The sequence below is a fragment of the Entelurus aequoreus genome, linkage group LG01, assembly GCF_033978785.1.
Source record: "Entelurus aequoreus isolate RoL-2023_Sb linkage group LG01, RoL_Eaeq_v1.1, whole genome shotgun sequence".
NCBI lineage: Eukaryota > Metazoa > Chordata > Actinopteri > Syngnathiformes > Syngnathidae > Entelurus > Entelurus aequoreus.
This window is the reverse complement of record NC_084731.1, coordinates 100,493,389-100,511,740: the sequence shown is the minus strand read 5'-3', so window position 1 is coordinate 100,511,740 and position 18,352 is coordinate 100,493,389. Positions and strand designations below refer to the sequence as shown.

The 18,352-nt window shown below is 41.5% G+C and overlaps 1 protein-coding gene across 1 annotated transcript in view; it reads left to right on the top strand.

Annotated features, from left to right (window-relative positions):
* Positions 1–18,352, top strand: part of slc2a9l2 (solute carrier family 2 member 9, like 2) — a 168,886-nt gene that overhangs the window by 99,032 nt on the left and 51,502 nt on the right. The window contains exon 7 of the mRNA XM_062063704.1: positions 16,879–17,011. Coding sequence (XP_061919688.1) covers positions 16,879–17,011 — 133 coding nt within the window. The remainder of the gene's footprint in view (positions 1–16,878; positions 17,012–18,352) is intronic.

Here is an 18,352-nt window from a genome sequence, read left to right as displayed (position 1 = left end):
CACTTTAACATGGACGCTGCAATGGACAGATAAAGGAAGGCAGAAGTCTTTAAATGCACTTTAACATGGACCCTGCAATGGACAGATAAAGGAAGGCAGAAGAGTTTAAATGCACTTTAACATGGACGCTGCAATGGACAGATAAAGGAAGGCAGAAGAGTTTAAATGCACTTTAACATGGACACTGTAATGGACAGATAAAGGAAGGCAGAAGAGTTTAAATGCACTTTAACATGGACGCTGCAATGGACAGATAAATGAAGGCAGAAGTCTTTAAATGCACTTTAACATGGACGCTGCAATGGACAGATAAAGGAAGGCAGAAGAGTTTAAATGCACTTTAACATGGACGCTGCAATGGACACATAAATGAAGGCAGAAGAGTTTAAATGCACTTTAACATGGACACTGTAATGGACAGATAAAGGAAGGCAGAAGAGTTTAAATGCACTTCAACATGGACCCTGCAATGGACAGATAAAGGAAGGCAGAAGAGTTTAAATGCACTTTAACATGGACGCTGCAATGGACAGATAAATGAAGGCAGAAGTCTTTAAATGCACTTTAACATGGACGCTGCAATGGACAGATAAAGGAAGGCAGAAGAGTTTAAATGCACTTTAACATGGACGCTGCAATGGACAGATAAAGGAAGGCAGAAGTCTTTAAATGCACTTTAACATGGACCCTGCAATGGACAGATAAAGGAAGGCAGAAGAGTTTAAATGCACTTTAACATGGACGCTGCAATGGACAGACAAAGGAAGGCAGAAGAGTTTAAATGCACTTTAACATGGACGCTGCAATGGACAGACAAAGGAAGGCAGACGAGTTTAAATGCACTTTAACATGGACGCTGCAATGGACAGATAAAGGAAGGCAGACGAGTTTAAATGCACTTTAACATGGACGCTGCAATGGACAGACAAAGGAAGGCAGACGAGGTCTTTCAGTGATGCAAGTGATTGGCCCACAAGCCATTTGCAGCTGACAGCTTGTTTATGTGTCAATGCTTCTATTTGGTGTAATGACTCCTTTTGTGGCCCAACAAACACAAAAGCCAGGCAGAAGAAAGACAAGCGCAGCCTCCACCTCAGAAAGTTAACAAGGTTCCTCCTCCGTCTCGCCATCATTCTGCTGGTCCTTGAGCTGTAAAACATTGAGCACCCTCGCTATGTATATTTATTTATGTCAGTCAGACCACACACCAGAACACCTGCCGATACAAAAACATTTGAAACAACACAAAGGGCCTGATTTTACTGAAGGTTTTCCGTGTACTAAAACACGTGCACACTTGATAGCACACGCAAAGCTGATCTTCTAAACGTGGGTTGCGTTTAATAAGTGAGCAGAATAAGGCGTGCAATGCATCTGTCTTCATTAATATGCAGAATATCTGCACAACGCCCACAATACCAGGAGTAGAAGAGGCAAATACTGTTGAAATATTATCCAGCACACGCAGTGTGATTTATCAAGACTCCCCACTGTTCTGCGAGCAGCGTGTGACTTAGCACCTGTGAAAAGTACGTGCAAACTGACAGACACACACAGAGAATCCTCCGTCATTTGTGTATGTTTCAACATGTTTGCATGGTCTGGCAGAAAAAATATATATTTCACATACCGTCTATTCAGCAACATCCTTTTATAATTTTATAGCTGAATGCTGGGTGACTTAAGAGGCTGATTAAAACAAATTAATTTGATGCGTTTTGGTGTCTGTGGCGTATTTTTCTTATGTCGTTGGTTTCCATGTTTATAATAGATATTAACATATGTCTTATATGTAAAAGAACTTCTTGAAGTATGCATTGTTTGCGTGTTGAGGAAGTGCAGCCGCTGTCAAACTCATTTTAGCTCAGATGGAGGGAAATCTATTCCCACGACTGGTGAAATCATGACATAACCACTTCAAAATACAACTACGACTACTTCAGATTGTTTTTTTCTGTTGGTTTTATTTTGACCCAAAATAGAAGAAGCACATTCTGAAAATACACATATGAAAAATAATCCCGCTTCAGTTAGTTGAACCAAAGACACAATGAACTTAGACTTAGTCTCAGTGTATCTACAAAGCCATTCAACTTTAAGTCACAATAAATACAAACTATCAAATACTTCATTTGTCATTTGCACATACCTTATTTTTCGGACTATAAGTGCGCCTTATAACCCGGTGCGCCTAATGTACGGAATAATTCTGGTTGTGCTTACCGACCTTGAAGCAATTTTACTTGGTACGTGGTGTAGTAATAAGTGGGACCAGTAGATGGTAGTCACACACAAGAGATACGTGTAGACTGCAATATGACGCCAGTAAAAAACACCAAAACTTTAAATGTTCCATTGAAACTAAAGAACATTACACACGGCACTAAAAATCTGTCAAAATGTTTTAGTAGGACTTTGAAGCCACACCGCTTGATGGATTGTTGGCCCATTACAGCTACCGTAGTCAGAGATACCAGTATTGTATTACTATGGTGTGTGTATAAGGACCGCAAAATGGCACCCATTAGCAGACATATTATCTGGCGTTTTGTTTCACAATATTATGCAAAACCAACATTTCTTACCGTTTGGTACCTGCTGATCTGTATTTGGGATCTGCATACGTCCTGGAAATTTGCGCAAATCCACCACTGTAGTCCGTGGCGACACCAAAGTCTATAAACTTCTTCTTTTTCTCTATCTTCTATCTATGTGACATTCATCCTCCACTAAAACTAAAACTATTAGCAAGCAGTTGGAGGTGTTTGTGTCAGTGAGAGACAGGAGGACAAAGTGTTTGTGTCAGTGAGGGACAGAAGGACAAAGTGTTTGTGTCAGTGAGAGACAGGAGGACAAAGTGTTTGTGTCAGTGAGGGACAGGAGGACAAAGTGTTTGTGTCAGTGAGAGACAGGAGGACAAAGTATTTGTGTCAGTGAGAGACAGGAGGACAAAGTGTTTGTGTCAGTGAGGGACAGGAGGACAAAGTGTTTGTGTCAGTGAGGGACAGGAGGACAAAGTGTTTGTGTCAGTGAGAGACAGGAGGACAAAGTGTTTGTGTCAGTGAGAGACAGGAGGACAAAGTGTTTGTGTCAGTGAGGGACAGAGGACAAAGTGTTTGTGTCAGTGAGAGACAGGAGGACAAAGTGTTTGTGTCAGTGAGAGACAGGAGGACAAAGTGTTTGTGTCAGTGAGGGACAGAGGACAAAGTGTTTGTGTCAGTGAGAGACAGGAGGACAAAGTGTTTGTGTCAGTGAGGGACAGGAGGACAAAGTGTTTGTGTCAGTGAGGGACAGGAGGACAAAGTGTTTGTGTCAGTGAGGGACAGGAGGACAAAGTGTTTGTGTCAGTGAGGGACAGAAGGACAAAGTGTTTGTGTCAGTGAGGGACAGGAGGACAAAGTGTTTGTGTCAGTGAGAGACAGGAGGACAAAGTGTTTGTGTCAGTGAGGGACAGAAGGACAAAGTGTTTGTGTCAGTGAGAGACAGGAGGACAAAGTGTTTGTGTCAGTGAGGGACAGGAGGACAAAGTGTTTGTGTCAGTGAGGGACAGGAGGACAAAGTGTTTGTGTCAGTGAGAGACAGGAGGACAAAGTGTTTGTGTCAGTGAGAGACAGGAGGACAAAGTGTTTGTGTCAGTGAGAGACAGGAGGACAAAGTGTTTGTGTCAGTGAGGGACAGAAGGACAAAGTGTTTGTGTCAGTGAGAGACAGGAGGACAAAGTGTTTGTGTCAGTGAGAGACAGGAGGACAAAGTGTTTGTGTCAGTGAGGGACAGGAGGACAAAGTGTTTGTGTCAGTGAGAGACAGGAGGACAAAGTGTTTGTGTCAGTGAGAGACAGGAGGACAAAGTGTTTGTGTCAGTGAGAGACAGGAGGACAAAGTGTTTGTGTCAGTGAGGGACAGAAGGACAAAGTGTTTGTGTCAGTGAGAGACAGGAGGACAAAGTGTTTGTGTCAGTGAGAGACAGGAGGACAAAGTGTTTGTGTCAGTGAGGGACAGGAGGACAAAGTGTTTGTGTCAGTGAGAGACAGAAGGACAAAGTGTTTGTGTCAGTGAGAGACAGGAGGACAAAGTGTTTGTGTCAGTGAGAGACAGGAGGACAAAGTGTTTGTGTCAGTGAGAGACAGGAGGACAAAGTGTTTGTGTCAGTGAGAGACAGGAGGACAAAGTGTTTGTGTCAGTGAGAGACAGGAGGACAAAGTGTTTGTGTCAGTGAGAGACAGGAGGACAAAGTGTTTGTGTCAGTGAGGGACAGGAGGACAAAGTGTTTGTGTCAGTGAGAGACAGGAGGACATGATTGTATTTCTTTATGACAAAATAAAAAAATAAAATAAAATACCTAGAGCAACAGCTGGAGCACAATAGATAATAACTAGAGCAACAGCTGGAGCACAATAGATAATAACTAGAGCAACGGCCTTTCAGCATAAAGTTGTGTAATAACTTATCTATAATTATTCTAACACTAAACCATACACGCTTAAAGGCCTACTGAAATGATTTTTTTTTATTTAAACGGGAATAGCAGATCCATTCTATGTGTCATACTTGATCATTTCGCAATATTGCCATATTTTTGCTGAAAGGATTTAGTAGAGAAAATCGACGATAAAGTTCGCAACTTTTGCTCGCTGATAAAAAAAAGCCTTGCCTGTAGCGGAAGTAGCGTGACGTCACAGGAGCTAGTATTCCTCACAATTCCCCGTTGTTTACAATGGAGCGAGAGAGATTCGGAGCGAGAAAGTGAAGATTACCCCATTAATTTGAGCGAGGATGAAAGATTCGTAGATGAGGAACGTTACAGTGAATGACTTGAGAGGCAGCGATGGACGTATCTTTTTTCGCTCTGACCGTAACTTAGGTACAAGCTGGCTCATTGGATTCCACACTCTCTCCTTTTTCTATTGTGGATCACAGATTTGTATTTTAAACCACCTGGGATACTATATCCTCTTGAAAATGAGAGTCGAGAACGCCAAATGGACATTCAGTGCCTTTTATCTCCATGACAATACATCGGCGAATTGCTTTAGCTACGGGCTAACGTGATAGCATCTTGCTTTAACTGCATATACAAACAAAATAAATAAACCCCTGACGGGAAGTATAGATAGAAAATCAACAATACTATTAAACCGTGGACATGTAAATACACGGTTAATGCTTTCCAGGCTGGCGAAGGTTAACAATGCTGTGCTAACGACGCCATTGAAGCTAACTTAGCAACCAGACTGCACAGAGCTATGCTAAAAACATTAGCTCTCCACCTACGCCAGCCAGCCCTCATTTGCTCATCAACACCCGTGCTCACCTGCGTTCCAGCGATCGGCAGAAGGACGAAGGACTTCACCCGATGCATTTGGCGGCCCGGAGACATAGGAAGTCAAGGTGAGGTCGGCGGCTAGCGCGGCTAGCGCTCTAACAAAGTCCTCCTGGTTGTGTTGCTGTAGTCCGCTGCTAATACACCGATCCCACCTACAACTGTCTTCTTTGCAGCCTTCATTGTTCATTAAAAAAATTGCAAAAGATGTCCAGAATACTGTGGAATTATGAAATGAAAACAGAGCTTTTTGTGTAGGATTCTACGGGTACCATAACTTCCGTTACTCGGACTTCGTCACGCGCATACGTCATCATACCGCGATGTTTCAGCCGGATATTTCCCGGGAATTTTAAAATGTCACTTTCTAAGTTAACCCGGCCGTATTGGCATGTGTTGCAATGTTAAGATTTCATCATTGATATATAAACTATCAGACTGCGTGGTCGCTAGTAGTGGCTTTCAGTAGGCCTTTAAATAAGGCTATCACATGGTGTTTATTAATTATGCCACAGCACTTTAATCACAATGATGTTTATTAGGTGTTATATTTCTATTGATGGACAGTGTGCCTGTATACTGTTTGTTCTTTTTAAAAACAATGTTATTACGTTTTATATGATTTGTGGTTTGCTTGTTTCATTTGGTCTTGACGCTGAATTACACAACTATTTTACCTCCGGGTTCCTCTAAAGAAACCTTGACCTTGACCAAAGCCCGACGTGTTCCAAGCAGGCTTTCGTTGTGTGGAGGGGGAGTGGCCACAGGTTGTACGGTATACCGGTGCTAGTATGCTATCGCCGTACTAATAACTCAAAAATGGTACTATACACTGTTTGAAAAGTACCGGCCATATTTTGTATTTTTTTACAGGCCTGACGGCGCGTCGTGGTCACGTGGTGACATTGCTGGTTTTACCAGCAGAGGAGCATGTTGGGCAGCGCACACACACAGAGTACTTACAAGCAGACACAGTGTGGAGACAGAAAAGGGAGAATGGACGCATTTTAGCCAAAAAACTAACCATAAAGGTGAAGCTATAACACGAATGCTGTAAGGTCCACCCTCGACTGCTAACCGCTGCTGCTCACTGCTCCCCTCACCTCCCAGGGGGTGGAACAAGGGGATGGGTCAAATGCAGAGGGTAATTTCACCACACCTAGTGTGTGTGTGTGTGACTATCAGTGGTACTTGATAACTTTAATCACAGGGAACATTTGGACCAAATCCCAAAATTGATGAAAGTTAACATTTGACATCAAATTGCTCACTAATGACATCACCAGACTATTCACAATCCAGCGTCCAGAGCCAGTTAACAATCTTCATTTTACTATCCCAACATGTCAGCTTTGTAAGATAAATATTAAAATACAATTTCAAAAAGATGTCATTCGTACTCACGACTTTGCCAAGGTCATGTGTTCCCACGCTCGTGTGAAAATGTTCTTAGCAGCAGATGAAGAGCGTTTCATGCTTGGCTCCTGGACACAACTCAGCACAACATGCTTTGCTCTGCACTTTTTTTCCTCCGCTTTTTTCTGCGCTGATTTGCAGAAGCTGATAAGCCCGTCAGGATTACAGTTGAAGACGGGCCAAGTCAGAAAAGTGGCAATGTCAGGACACAGCATAAACAACCTCATTGCATTGATTTGTTGGATGTCCTTTTCTACTATGCTCATCTAATTACTTACTATGCTCATCTAATTACTTACTATGCTCATCTAATTACTTACTATGCTCATCTAATTACCTACTATGCTCATCTAATTACCTACTATGCTCATCTAATTACTTACTATGCTCATCTAATTACTTACTATGCTCATCTAATTACTTACTATGCTCATCTAATTACCTACTATGCTCATCTAATTACCTACTATGCTCATCTAATTACTTACTATGCTCATCTAATTACTTACTATGCTCATCTAATTACCTACTATGCTCATCTAATTACTTACTATGCTCATCTAATTAGTTACTATGCTCATCTAATTAGTTACTATGCTCATCTAATTACTTACTCTGCTCATCTAATTACTTACTATGCTCATCTAATTACTTACTATGCTCATCTAATTACCTACTATGCTCATCTAATTACCTACTATGCTCATCTAATTACTTACTATGCTCATCTAATTAGTTACTATGCTCATCTAATTACTTACTATGCTCATCTAATTACTTACTCTGCTCATCTAATTACTTACTATGCTCATCTAATTACTTACTATGCTCATCTAATTACTTACTATGCTCATCTAATTAGTTACTATGCTCATCTAATTAGTTACTCTGCTCATCTAATTAGTTACTATGCTCATCTAATTACTTACTATGCTCATCTAATTACCTACTATGCTCATCTAATTACTTACTATGCTCATCTAATTACCTACTATGCTCATCTAATTAGTTACTATGCTCATCTAATTACTTACTATGCTCATCTAATTAGTTACTATGCTCATCTAATTAGTTACTATGCTCATCTAATTACTTACTCTGCTCATCTAATTACTTACTATGCTCATCTAATTACTTACTATGCTCATCTAATTACCTACTATGCTCATCTAATTACCTACTATGCTCATCTAATTACTTACTATGCTCATCTAATTAGTTACTATGCTCATCTAATTACTTACTATGCTCATCTAATTACTTACTCTGCTCATCTAATTACTTACTATGCTCATCTAATTACTTACTATGCTCATCTAATTACTTACTATGCTCATCTAATTAGTTACTATGCTCATCTAATTAGTTACTCTGCTCATCTAATTAGTTACTATGCTCATCTAATTACTTACTATGCTCATCTAATTACCTACTATGCTCATCTAATTACTTACTATGCTCATCTAATTACCTACTATGCTCATCTAATTAGTTACTATGCTCATCTAATTACTTACTATGCTCATCTAATGAGTTACTATGCTCATCTAATTACTTACTATGCTCATCTAATGAGTTACTATGCTCATCTAATTACTTACTATGCTCATCTAATTAGTTACTATGGTCATCTAATGAGTTACTATGCTCATCTAATGAGTTACTATGCTCATCTAATTACTTACTATGCTCATCTAATGAGTTACTATTGTCATGTAATGAGTTACTATGCTCATCTAATGAGTTACTATGGTCATCTAATGAGTTACTATGGTAATGTAAGTGACAGCAGGTCAGAGGAGGTACCAAGCAGTGTGGGTGGGGAGTGTTTCCACAGAGTGTTTCCAGAGTGTGAAATGTGGGTGTCAGGGACAGACGTGGAAGGAGATTTTCACAACAAAGTTGTAAAGTTTTGTGATATATCACATATATCACATTGTAGGTGGGTTATTTACCCTTCATGATCATATTTCGCTGTGTTTGTTGTGTTTTTGTTGATTGTAAAATATGTGTATGGAGAGGGGGGTGACGTTCATATGTTGTCAATATTCAGTGTTTTATCCTTCATAGTTAATATTGTAACATTCTTTATTATCATGTACATTCTGGCTGTCTCATTCAGTAAAAAAATTTAAAATTCCATTCTGTTTTTTAAGATGGTCTGTCATAACGCTTTTAGCGTTCAATCAGACATTATTGTGAGGTTTTGTATTAGTGTTCCTGAAAATAGACATACTGGCCCCCAGAGCCTTTTTTTTCCTCTAAATTTGGCCCCCGAGTCACAATAATTGCCCAGGCCTGGTATAGTGCTTCACTTGACTTTTCTATGCAGCGAGAATGGTTGAATCTGCACTCAGTGCGACTAAATGTGAGCATGAATGGTTGTTTATGGTGTGTACATGGTCAAGGCAATGTACATTGTACACACCATGGTGTGTACAATGTACACACCATGTACATGGTGTGTACATGGTCAAGTCAAAACAACAACCCCTCAAGAGACCAGGTGAAACACCTGCATCTATGACGACCCACTCTTGCCTATCTATGTGTTGTGTATAGTCCGATTATACTGCAGTTATGTGTTGTGTATAGTCCGATTATACTGCAGTTATGTGTTGTGTATAGTCCGATTATACTGCAGTTATGTGTTGTGTATAGTCCGATTATACTGCAGTTATGTGTTGTGTATAGTCCGATTATACTGCAGTTATGTGTTGTGTATAGTCCGATTATACTGCAGTTATGTGTTGTGTATAGTCCGATTATACTGCAGTTATGTGTTGTGTATAGTCCGATTATACTGCAGTTATGTGTTGTGTATAGTCCGATTATACTGCAGTTATGTGTTGTGTATAGTCTGATTATACTGCAGTTATGTGTTGTGTATAGTCCGATTATACTGCAGTTATGTGTTGTGTATAGTCCGATTATACTGCAGTTATGTGTTGTGTATAGTCCGATTATACTGCAGTTATGTGTTGTGTATAGTCTGATTATACTGCAGTTATGTGTTGTGTATAGTCCGATTATACTGCAGTTATGTGTTGTGTATAGTCCGATTATACTGCAGTTATGTGTTGTGTATAGTCCGATTATACTGCAGTTATGTGTTGTGTATAGTCTGATTATACTGCAGTTATGTGTTGTGTATAGTCTGATTATACTGCAGTTATGTGTTGTGTATAGTCCGATTATACTGCAGTTATGTGTTGTGTATAGTCCGATTATACTGCAGTTATGTGTTGTGTATAGTCCGATTATACTGCAGTTATGTGTTGTGTATAGTCCGATTATACTGCAGTTATGTGTTGTGTATAGTCCGATTATACTGCCATTATGTGTTGTGTATAGTCTGATTATACTGCCGTTATGTGTTGTGTATAGTCCGATTATACTGCAGTTATGTGTTGTGTATAGTCCGATTATACTGCCGTTATGTGTTGTGTATAGTCCGATTATACTGCCGTTATGTGTTGTGTATAGTCCGATTATACTGCCGTTATGTGTTGTGTATAGTCCGATTATACTGCCGTTATGTGTTGTGTATAGTCCGATTATACTGCAGTTATGTGTTGTGTATAGTCCGATTATACTGCAGTTATGTGTTGTGTATAGTCTGATTATACTGCCCTTATGTTTTGTGTATAGTCCGATTATACTGCAGTTATGTGTTGTGTATAGTCCGATTATACTGCAGTTATGTGTTGTGTATAGTCCGATTATACTGCCGTTATGTGTTGTGTATAGTCTGATTATACTGCAGTTATGTGTTGTGTATAGTCTGATTATACTGCAGTTATGTGTTGTGTATAGTCCGATTATACTTCCGTTATGTGTTGTGTATAGTCTGATTATACTGCAGTTATGTGTTGTGTATAGTCCGATTATACTGCAGTTATGTGTTGTGTATAGTCCGATTATACTGCCGTTATGTGTTGTGTATAGTCCGATTATACTGCAGTTATGTGTTGTGTATAGTCCGATTATACTGCCGTTATGTGTTGTGTATAGTCCGATTATACTGCAGTTATGTGTTGTGTATAGTCCGATTATACTGCCATTATGTGTTGTGTATAGTCTGATTATACTGCAGTTATGTGTTGTGTATAGTCCGATTATACTGCCGTTATGTGTTGTGTATAGTCTGATTATACTGCAGTTATGTGTTGTGTATAGTCCGATTATACTGCCGTTATGTGTTGTGTATAGTCTGATTATACTGCCGTTATGTGTTGTGTATAGTCCGATTATACTGCCGTTATGTGTTGTGTATAGTCTGATTATACTGCCGTTATGTGTTGTGTATAGTCCGATTATACTGCCGTTATGTGTTGTGTATAGTCTGATTATACTGCAGTTATGTGTTGTGTATAGTCCGATTATACTGCCGTTATGTGTTGTGTATAGTCTGATTATACTGCCGTTATGTGTTGTGTATAGTCTGATTATACTGCAGTTATGTGTTGTGCATAGTCCGATTATACTGCAGTTATGTTTTGTGTGTAGTCTGATTATACTGCAGTTATGTGTTGTGTATAGTCCGATTATACTGCCGTTATGTGTTGTGTATAGTCTGATTATACTGCAGTTATGTGTTGTGTATAGTCCGATTATACTGCAGTTATGTGTTGTGTATAGTCCGATTATACTGCAGTTATGTGTTGTGTATAGTCCGATTATACTGCCGTTATGTGTTGTGTATAGTCTGATTATACTGCAGTTATGTGTTGTGTATAGTCCGATTATACTGCAGTTATGTGTTGTGTATAGTCCGATTATACTGCAGTTATGTGTTGTGTATAGTCCGATTATACTGCCGTTATGTGTTGTGTATAGTCCGATTATACTGCCGTTATGTGTTGTGTATAGTCCGATTATACTGCAGTTATGTGTTGTGTATAGTCTGATTATACTGCAGTTATGTGTTGTGTATAGTCCGATTATACTGCCGTTATGTGTTGTGTATAGTCTGATTATACTGCAGTTATGTGTTGTGTATAGTCCGATTATACTGCAGTTATGTGTTGTGTATAGTCCGATTATACTGCAGTTATGTGTTGTGTATAGTCTGATTATACTGCAGTTATGTGTTGTGTATAGTCTGATTATACTGCAGTTATGTGTTGTGTATAGTCCGATTATACTGCAGTTATGTGTTGTGTATAGTCTGATTATACTGCCCTTATGTTTTGTGTATAGTCCGATTATACTGCAGTTATGTGTTGTGTATAGTCCGATTATACTGCAGTTATGTGTTGTGTATAGTCCGATTATACTGCCGTTATGTGTTGTGTATAGTCTGATTATACTGCAGTTATGTGTTGTGTATAGTCTGATTATACTGCAGTTATGTGTTGTGTATAGTCCGATTATACTTCCGTTATGTGTTGTGTATAGTCTGATTATACTGCAGTTATGTGTTGTGTATAGTCCGATTATACTGCAGTTATGTGTTGTGTATAGTCCGATTATACTGCCGTTATGTGTTGTGTATAGTCCGATTATACTGCAGTTATGTGTTGTGTATAGTCCGATTATACTGCCGTTATGTGTTGTGTATAGTCCGATTATACTGCAGTTATGTGTTGTGTATAGTCCGATTATACTGCCATTATGTGTTGTGTATAGTCTGATTATACTGCAGTTATGTGTTGTGTATAGTCCGATTATACTGCCGTTATGTGTTGTGTATAGTCTGATTATACTGCAGTTATGTGTTGTGTATAGTCCGATTATACTGCCGTTATGTGTTGTGTATAGTCTGATTATACTGCCGTTATGTGTTGTGTATAGTCCGATTATACTGCCGTTATGTGTTGTGTATAGTCTGATTATACTGCCGTTATGTGTTGTGTATAGTCCGATTATACTGCCGTTATGTGTTGTGTATAGTCTGATTATACTGCAGTTATGTGTTGTGTATAGTCCGATTATACTGCCGTTATGTGTTGTGTATAGTCTGATTATACTGCCGTTATGTGTTGTGTATAGTCTGATTATACTGCAGTTATGTGTTGTGCATAGTCCGATTATACTGCAGTTATGTTTTGTGTGTAGTCTGATTATACTGCAGTTATGTGTTGTGTATAGTCCGATTATACTGCCGTTATGTGTTGTGTATAGTCTGATTATACTGCAGTTATGTGTTGTGTATAGTCCGATTATACTGCAGTTATGTGTTGTGTATAGTCCGATTATACTGCAGTTATGTGTTGTGTATAGTCCGATTATACTGCCGTTATGTGTTGTGTATAGTCTGATTATACTGCAGTTATGTGTTGTGTATAGTCCGATTATACTGCAGTTATGTGTTGTGTATAGTCCGATTATACTGCAGTTATGTGTTGTGTATAGTCCGATTATACTGCCGTTATGTGTTGTGTATAGTCCGATTATACTGCCGTTATGTGTTGTGTATAGTCCGATTATACTGCAGTTATGTGTTGTGTATAGTCTGATTATACTGCAGTTATGTGTTGTGTATAGTCCGATTATACTGCCGTTATGTGTTGTGTATAGTCTGATTATACTGCAGTTATGTGTTGTGTATAGTCCGATTATACTGCAGTTATGTGTTGTGTATAGTCCGATTATACTGCAGTTATGTTTTGTGTATAGTCTGATTATACTGCAGTTATGTGTTGTGTATAGTCCGATTATACTGCAGTTATGTGTTGTGTATAGTCTGATTATACTGCAGTTATGTGTTGTGTATAGTCTGATTATACTGCAGTTATGTGTTGTGTGTAGCCCACATTAAAAAAAATGCTCTCAGGTTCTGTGACCGGTGAGATCCGAACAGAATGTATTCTTTTTTCTTTTTCCCTGAAGGCGACATCTTGAGTGGCCAGACTGACAACTATTGGTGGTATAACAACAGTGAATACCATTATTCCTATTTTACACCAAACAGCACAATTTCCTTTGTCTATTTTCCTCCCACTTTTACTTTGCACTGACATTTACCCTGAGAGCAAGAAACATACTCATTTTTAATTCATGAATATTGAATCACAATTGTGACCACGTTGATAAGAATGAAATTGGGTTCAGCAGCCCACATATTCACACCACTGACCCCCCGTGTCACCTTTTAGGCCACTTCATTTTCCATTATTGTGATGGGAACGTCCCCGATGTATAGCATGCCAGACATGTCCAGATAATACCAGGGTGCTTTTGCTTGCCTTTGCTTTCTTTTTTCTCCGTGTGGGCTTCTATTAATAGGAGTGGAAGATGTCACTTGAATAGGGTGTGAAATGGTGATAAGCTTTGACAAACGGTAATTACTCTGACCTTCATGCCTAGCAGCTGACCTACTCCCTGGACGCAAACACGTTTATTCAAACGTTACAGTAAGGTTTAGACTTTCAGACAATCTGTCTCTCAAATCTGTGGCCTTGAATCCATCAGCGTGTGATAGGCTGAGATGTATTGGCAAGAGTGGGTCCTCATAGATGCAGGTGTCTCACCTGGTCTCTTGAGGGGTTGTTGTTTACCATTGTTTGTTGGTCCATCAGCGTGTGATAGGCTGAGATGTATTGACAAGAGTGGTTCCTCGTAGATGCAGGTGTCTCACCTGGTCTCTTGAGGGTTAGGGTTAGGGTTATATATATATATATATATATATATATATATATATATATATATATATATATATATATATATATAACAAGTTAAAGGTGTTTAATGATAATATAATTAGCATGTTTACACATGCATCATGTTGTAATTGTTTGCATGTTCCAAATAAAGTCAATCCATAATCATAACAAAGATTCCTTTCTTTCATGCAGACAAGAATATAAGTTGGTATGATTGTGATGACTTGCATTGATTGGAATCAGACAGTAGTGATGATAACCTCCACTTAGAATCAGACAGTAGTGTCAGTCCACCATGGACTGACACACCCTCCACCATGGACTGACACACACTCCACCATCCACTGACACACCCTCCACCATGGACTAACACACCCTCCACCATGGACTGACACACCCTCCACCATCCACTGACACACCCGCCACCATGGACTGACACACCCTCCACCATCCACTGACACACCCTCCACTATGGACTGACACACCCTCCACCATCCACTGACACACCCTCCACCATGGACTAACACACCCTCCACCATGGACTGACACACCCTCCACCATCCACTGACACACCATCCACCATGGACTGACACACCCTCCACCATCCACTGACACACCCTCCACCATGGACTGACACACCCTCCACCATCCACTGACACACCCTCCACCATGGACTGACACACCCTCCACCATGGACTGACACACCCTCCACCATGGACTGACACACCCTCCACCATCCACTGACACACCCTCCACCATGGACTGACACACCCTCCACCATGGACTGACACACCCTCCACCATGGACTGACACACCCTCCACCATGGACTAACATACCCTCCACCATCCACTGACACCCCCTCCACCATCCACTGACACACCCTCCACCATCCACGTAATGGCCACCCCTGTTTTGGAGTTTCGGCCATGATATCAGTAATTGCACGCAGGCGTTTGCATCAACTTCCATCTTTTTAAGGAGAGGGAGAAAAGGGAGTGACGTATACCGTCAAGCAAGTCAGCACATTTGTAGTTTTTGTATGTGGCTGCAGGGTTCCTGCCACCCTCCTCAAAGTGGCTGCAGGGTTCCTGCCACCCTCCTCAAAGTGGCTGCAGGGTTCCTGCCACCCTCCTCAAAGTGGATGCAGGGTTCCTGCCACCCTCCTCAAAGTGGCTGCATGGTTCCTGCCACCCTCCTCAAAGTGGATGCAGGGTTCCTGCCACCCTCCTCAAAGTGGCTGCAGGGTTCCTGCCACCCTCCTCAAAGTGGCTGCAGGGTTCCTGCCACCCTCCTCAAAGTGGCTGCATGGTTCCTGCCACCCTCCTCAAAGTGGATGCAGGGTTCCTGCCACCCTCCTCAAAGTGGATGCAGGGTTCCTGCCACCCTCCTCAAAGTGGCTGCAGGGTTCCTGCCACCCTCCTCAAAGTGGCTGCAGGGTTCCTGCCACCCTCCTCAAAGTGGATGCAGGGTTCCTGCCACCCTCCTCAAAGTGGATGCAGGGTTCCTGCCACCCTCCTCAAAGTGGCTGCAGGGTTCCTGCCACCCTCCTCAAAGTGGATGCAGGGTTCCTGCCACCCTCCTCAAAGTGGATGCAGGGTTCCTGCCACCCTCCTCAAAGTGGATGCAGGGTTCCTGCCACCCTCCTCAAAGTGGCTGCAGGGTTCCTGCCACCCTCCTCAAAGTGGATGCAGGGTTCCTGCCACCCTCCTCAAAGTGGATGCAGGGTTCCTGCCACCCTCCTCAAAGTGGCTGCAGGGTTCCTGCCACCCTCCTCAAAGTGGCTGCAGGGTTCCTGCCACCCTCCTCGAAGTGGCTGCAGGGTTCCTGCCACCCTCCTCAAAGTGGATGCAGGGTTCCTGCCACCCTCCTCAAAGTGGCTGCAGGGTTCCTGCCACCCTCCTCAAAGTGGCTGCAGGGTTCCTGCCACCCTCCTCAAAGTGGCTGCAGGGTTCCTGCCACCCTCCTCAAAGTGGCTGTGAGAGCGATACAGACCCCCTCAGCCCATGACACAGGTGTCATTCCACTAGTCCATGTATCATCCCAAAAGTTATGAAAATATTATATAAAGGTTGAAAAGTACATTTGTGCCACTTTAACACATTTGCCTTCTTAATAAGCGTCAGCAAATGAACATCTGGACCAGCGTTCATGTGGCTCAGTGACGAGAGAAAGATATTTTGTCTTAGAATTCTAAGCACGATCATGGATCATATATTCAAATGATATCGCGTAGCATATGTGCAGCCATTAAAACCTTGCGATACTAAACCGCTTGAAATGTAAATTGAAGACAACATAATAACTAATTACTTTCCTCATCTGTGTGGGCACTCAGGAGGAATAAGGAGGCTGTTGAGGGATCATTTCCAGATTGCAAAACATTTGTGAACGCTCTCTGTGGGAAAGGAGAAGAGAATAGTGTTGTATTGATGTGGTGCAGCAAGTCTATTTGCTGTCAATCAACAGCACGTGAAGGATATACACTATTGTTGTTTCTCATTTCTTTTTTCTTCTTGGCTGTTTTTTGGACTGCAGGAGTCCAGGTGGAATTACCTCTTCTCCTTCCTGGCGCTGCCTGCATTGCTGCAACTCTGCGTTATGCCTTTCCTTCCGGAGAGTCCTCGCTTCTTGCTGATCGAGAGGAGGGACGAGGCTGCGGCCCAGAGAGGTATTGTGAGACAAGCAACACACTCCAACTGCTGTGACCCGCCACATTTTATTCACTAGAGCTGCCATCTTCAGAACATGCTATGATTGCTATGTTCAGAACATGCTATGATTGCTATGTTCCATACAAACTGCTACCTTCAGAACATGCTATGATTGCTATGTTCCATACAAACTGCTACCTTCAGAACATGCTATGATTGCTATGTTCCATACAAACTGCTACCTTCAGAACATGCTATGATTGCTATGTTCCATACAAACTGCTACCTTCAGAACATGCTATGATTGCTATGTTCCATACAAACTGCCACCTTCAGAACATGCTATGATTGCTATGTTCCATACAAACTGCTACCTTCAGAACATGCTATGATTGCTATGTTCCATACAAACTGCCACCTTCAGAACATGCTATGATTGCTATGTTCCATACAAACTGCTACCTTCAGAACATGCTATGATTGCTATGTTCCATACAAACTGCTACCTTCAGAACATGCTATGATTGCTATGTTCCATACAAACTGCTACCTTCAGAACATGCTATGATTGCTATGTTCCATACAAACTGCTACCTTCAGAACATGCTATGATTGCTATGTTCCATACAAACTGCATGTGTTCAACACTTTTTCTCGGGCCGCTGCAGTTCAATTTGTCAGTCTACAAAGATAATGACGCCCAAGAAAATGATGGTATTTTTCAAAGTGCAATTACTAATGAGAGCCATGCACAGATCTACCTAAAAAAGTCAGTGCAAAATGACTGAAAGTACAAACTTTTACCTTGGAGTCCAATCATTAGCCTTATGGGGTACTTTATTGTAACTTGTACTTTAAAGGGGAACTGCACTTTTTGGGGGGGATGTTGCCTATGGTTCACAATCATTATGAAAGACATAGCAACGGATGGATTTAAAAAAAAAGTGCATTCCGAATATTAAATAATCGCAAATAAAAGTCAGGTACAGGTATGTGGGCTTGTATTAAGCCTCAGGGAGTTGAACGCCCCTGCCTTACATAGTTCCGGGTCACCCTTGGGCAAGGTGTAGCACCCGAATGCCCCCCCCCCATCAGGGTTACGATACCCCCCATGAACTACACTAAAAGAGGATGCGTTACCCGGCCCGGAGGAAGCCCGGGGCCCTCCTCCGGAGCTAGGCCCGGAGGTAGGGCTCGTCAGCGAGCGCCTGGTGGCCGGGCTTGCCACGGAGCCCGGCCGGGCACAGCCCGAAGAAGCTACGTGGACACACCATCTTCTCTGCCACGTGGGCCCACCACCCGCGGTCGGAACCAGTGGGGTCGGGTGCGCTGCCAAGTGGATGGCGGTGAAAGTGGAG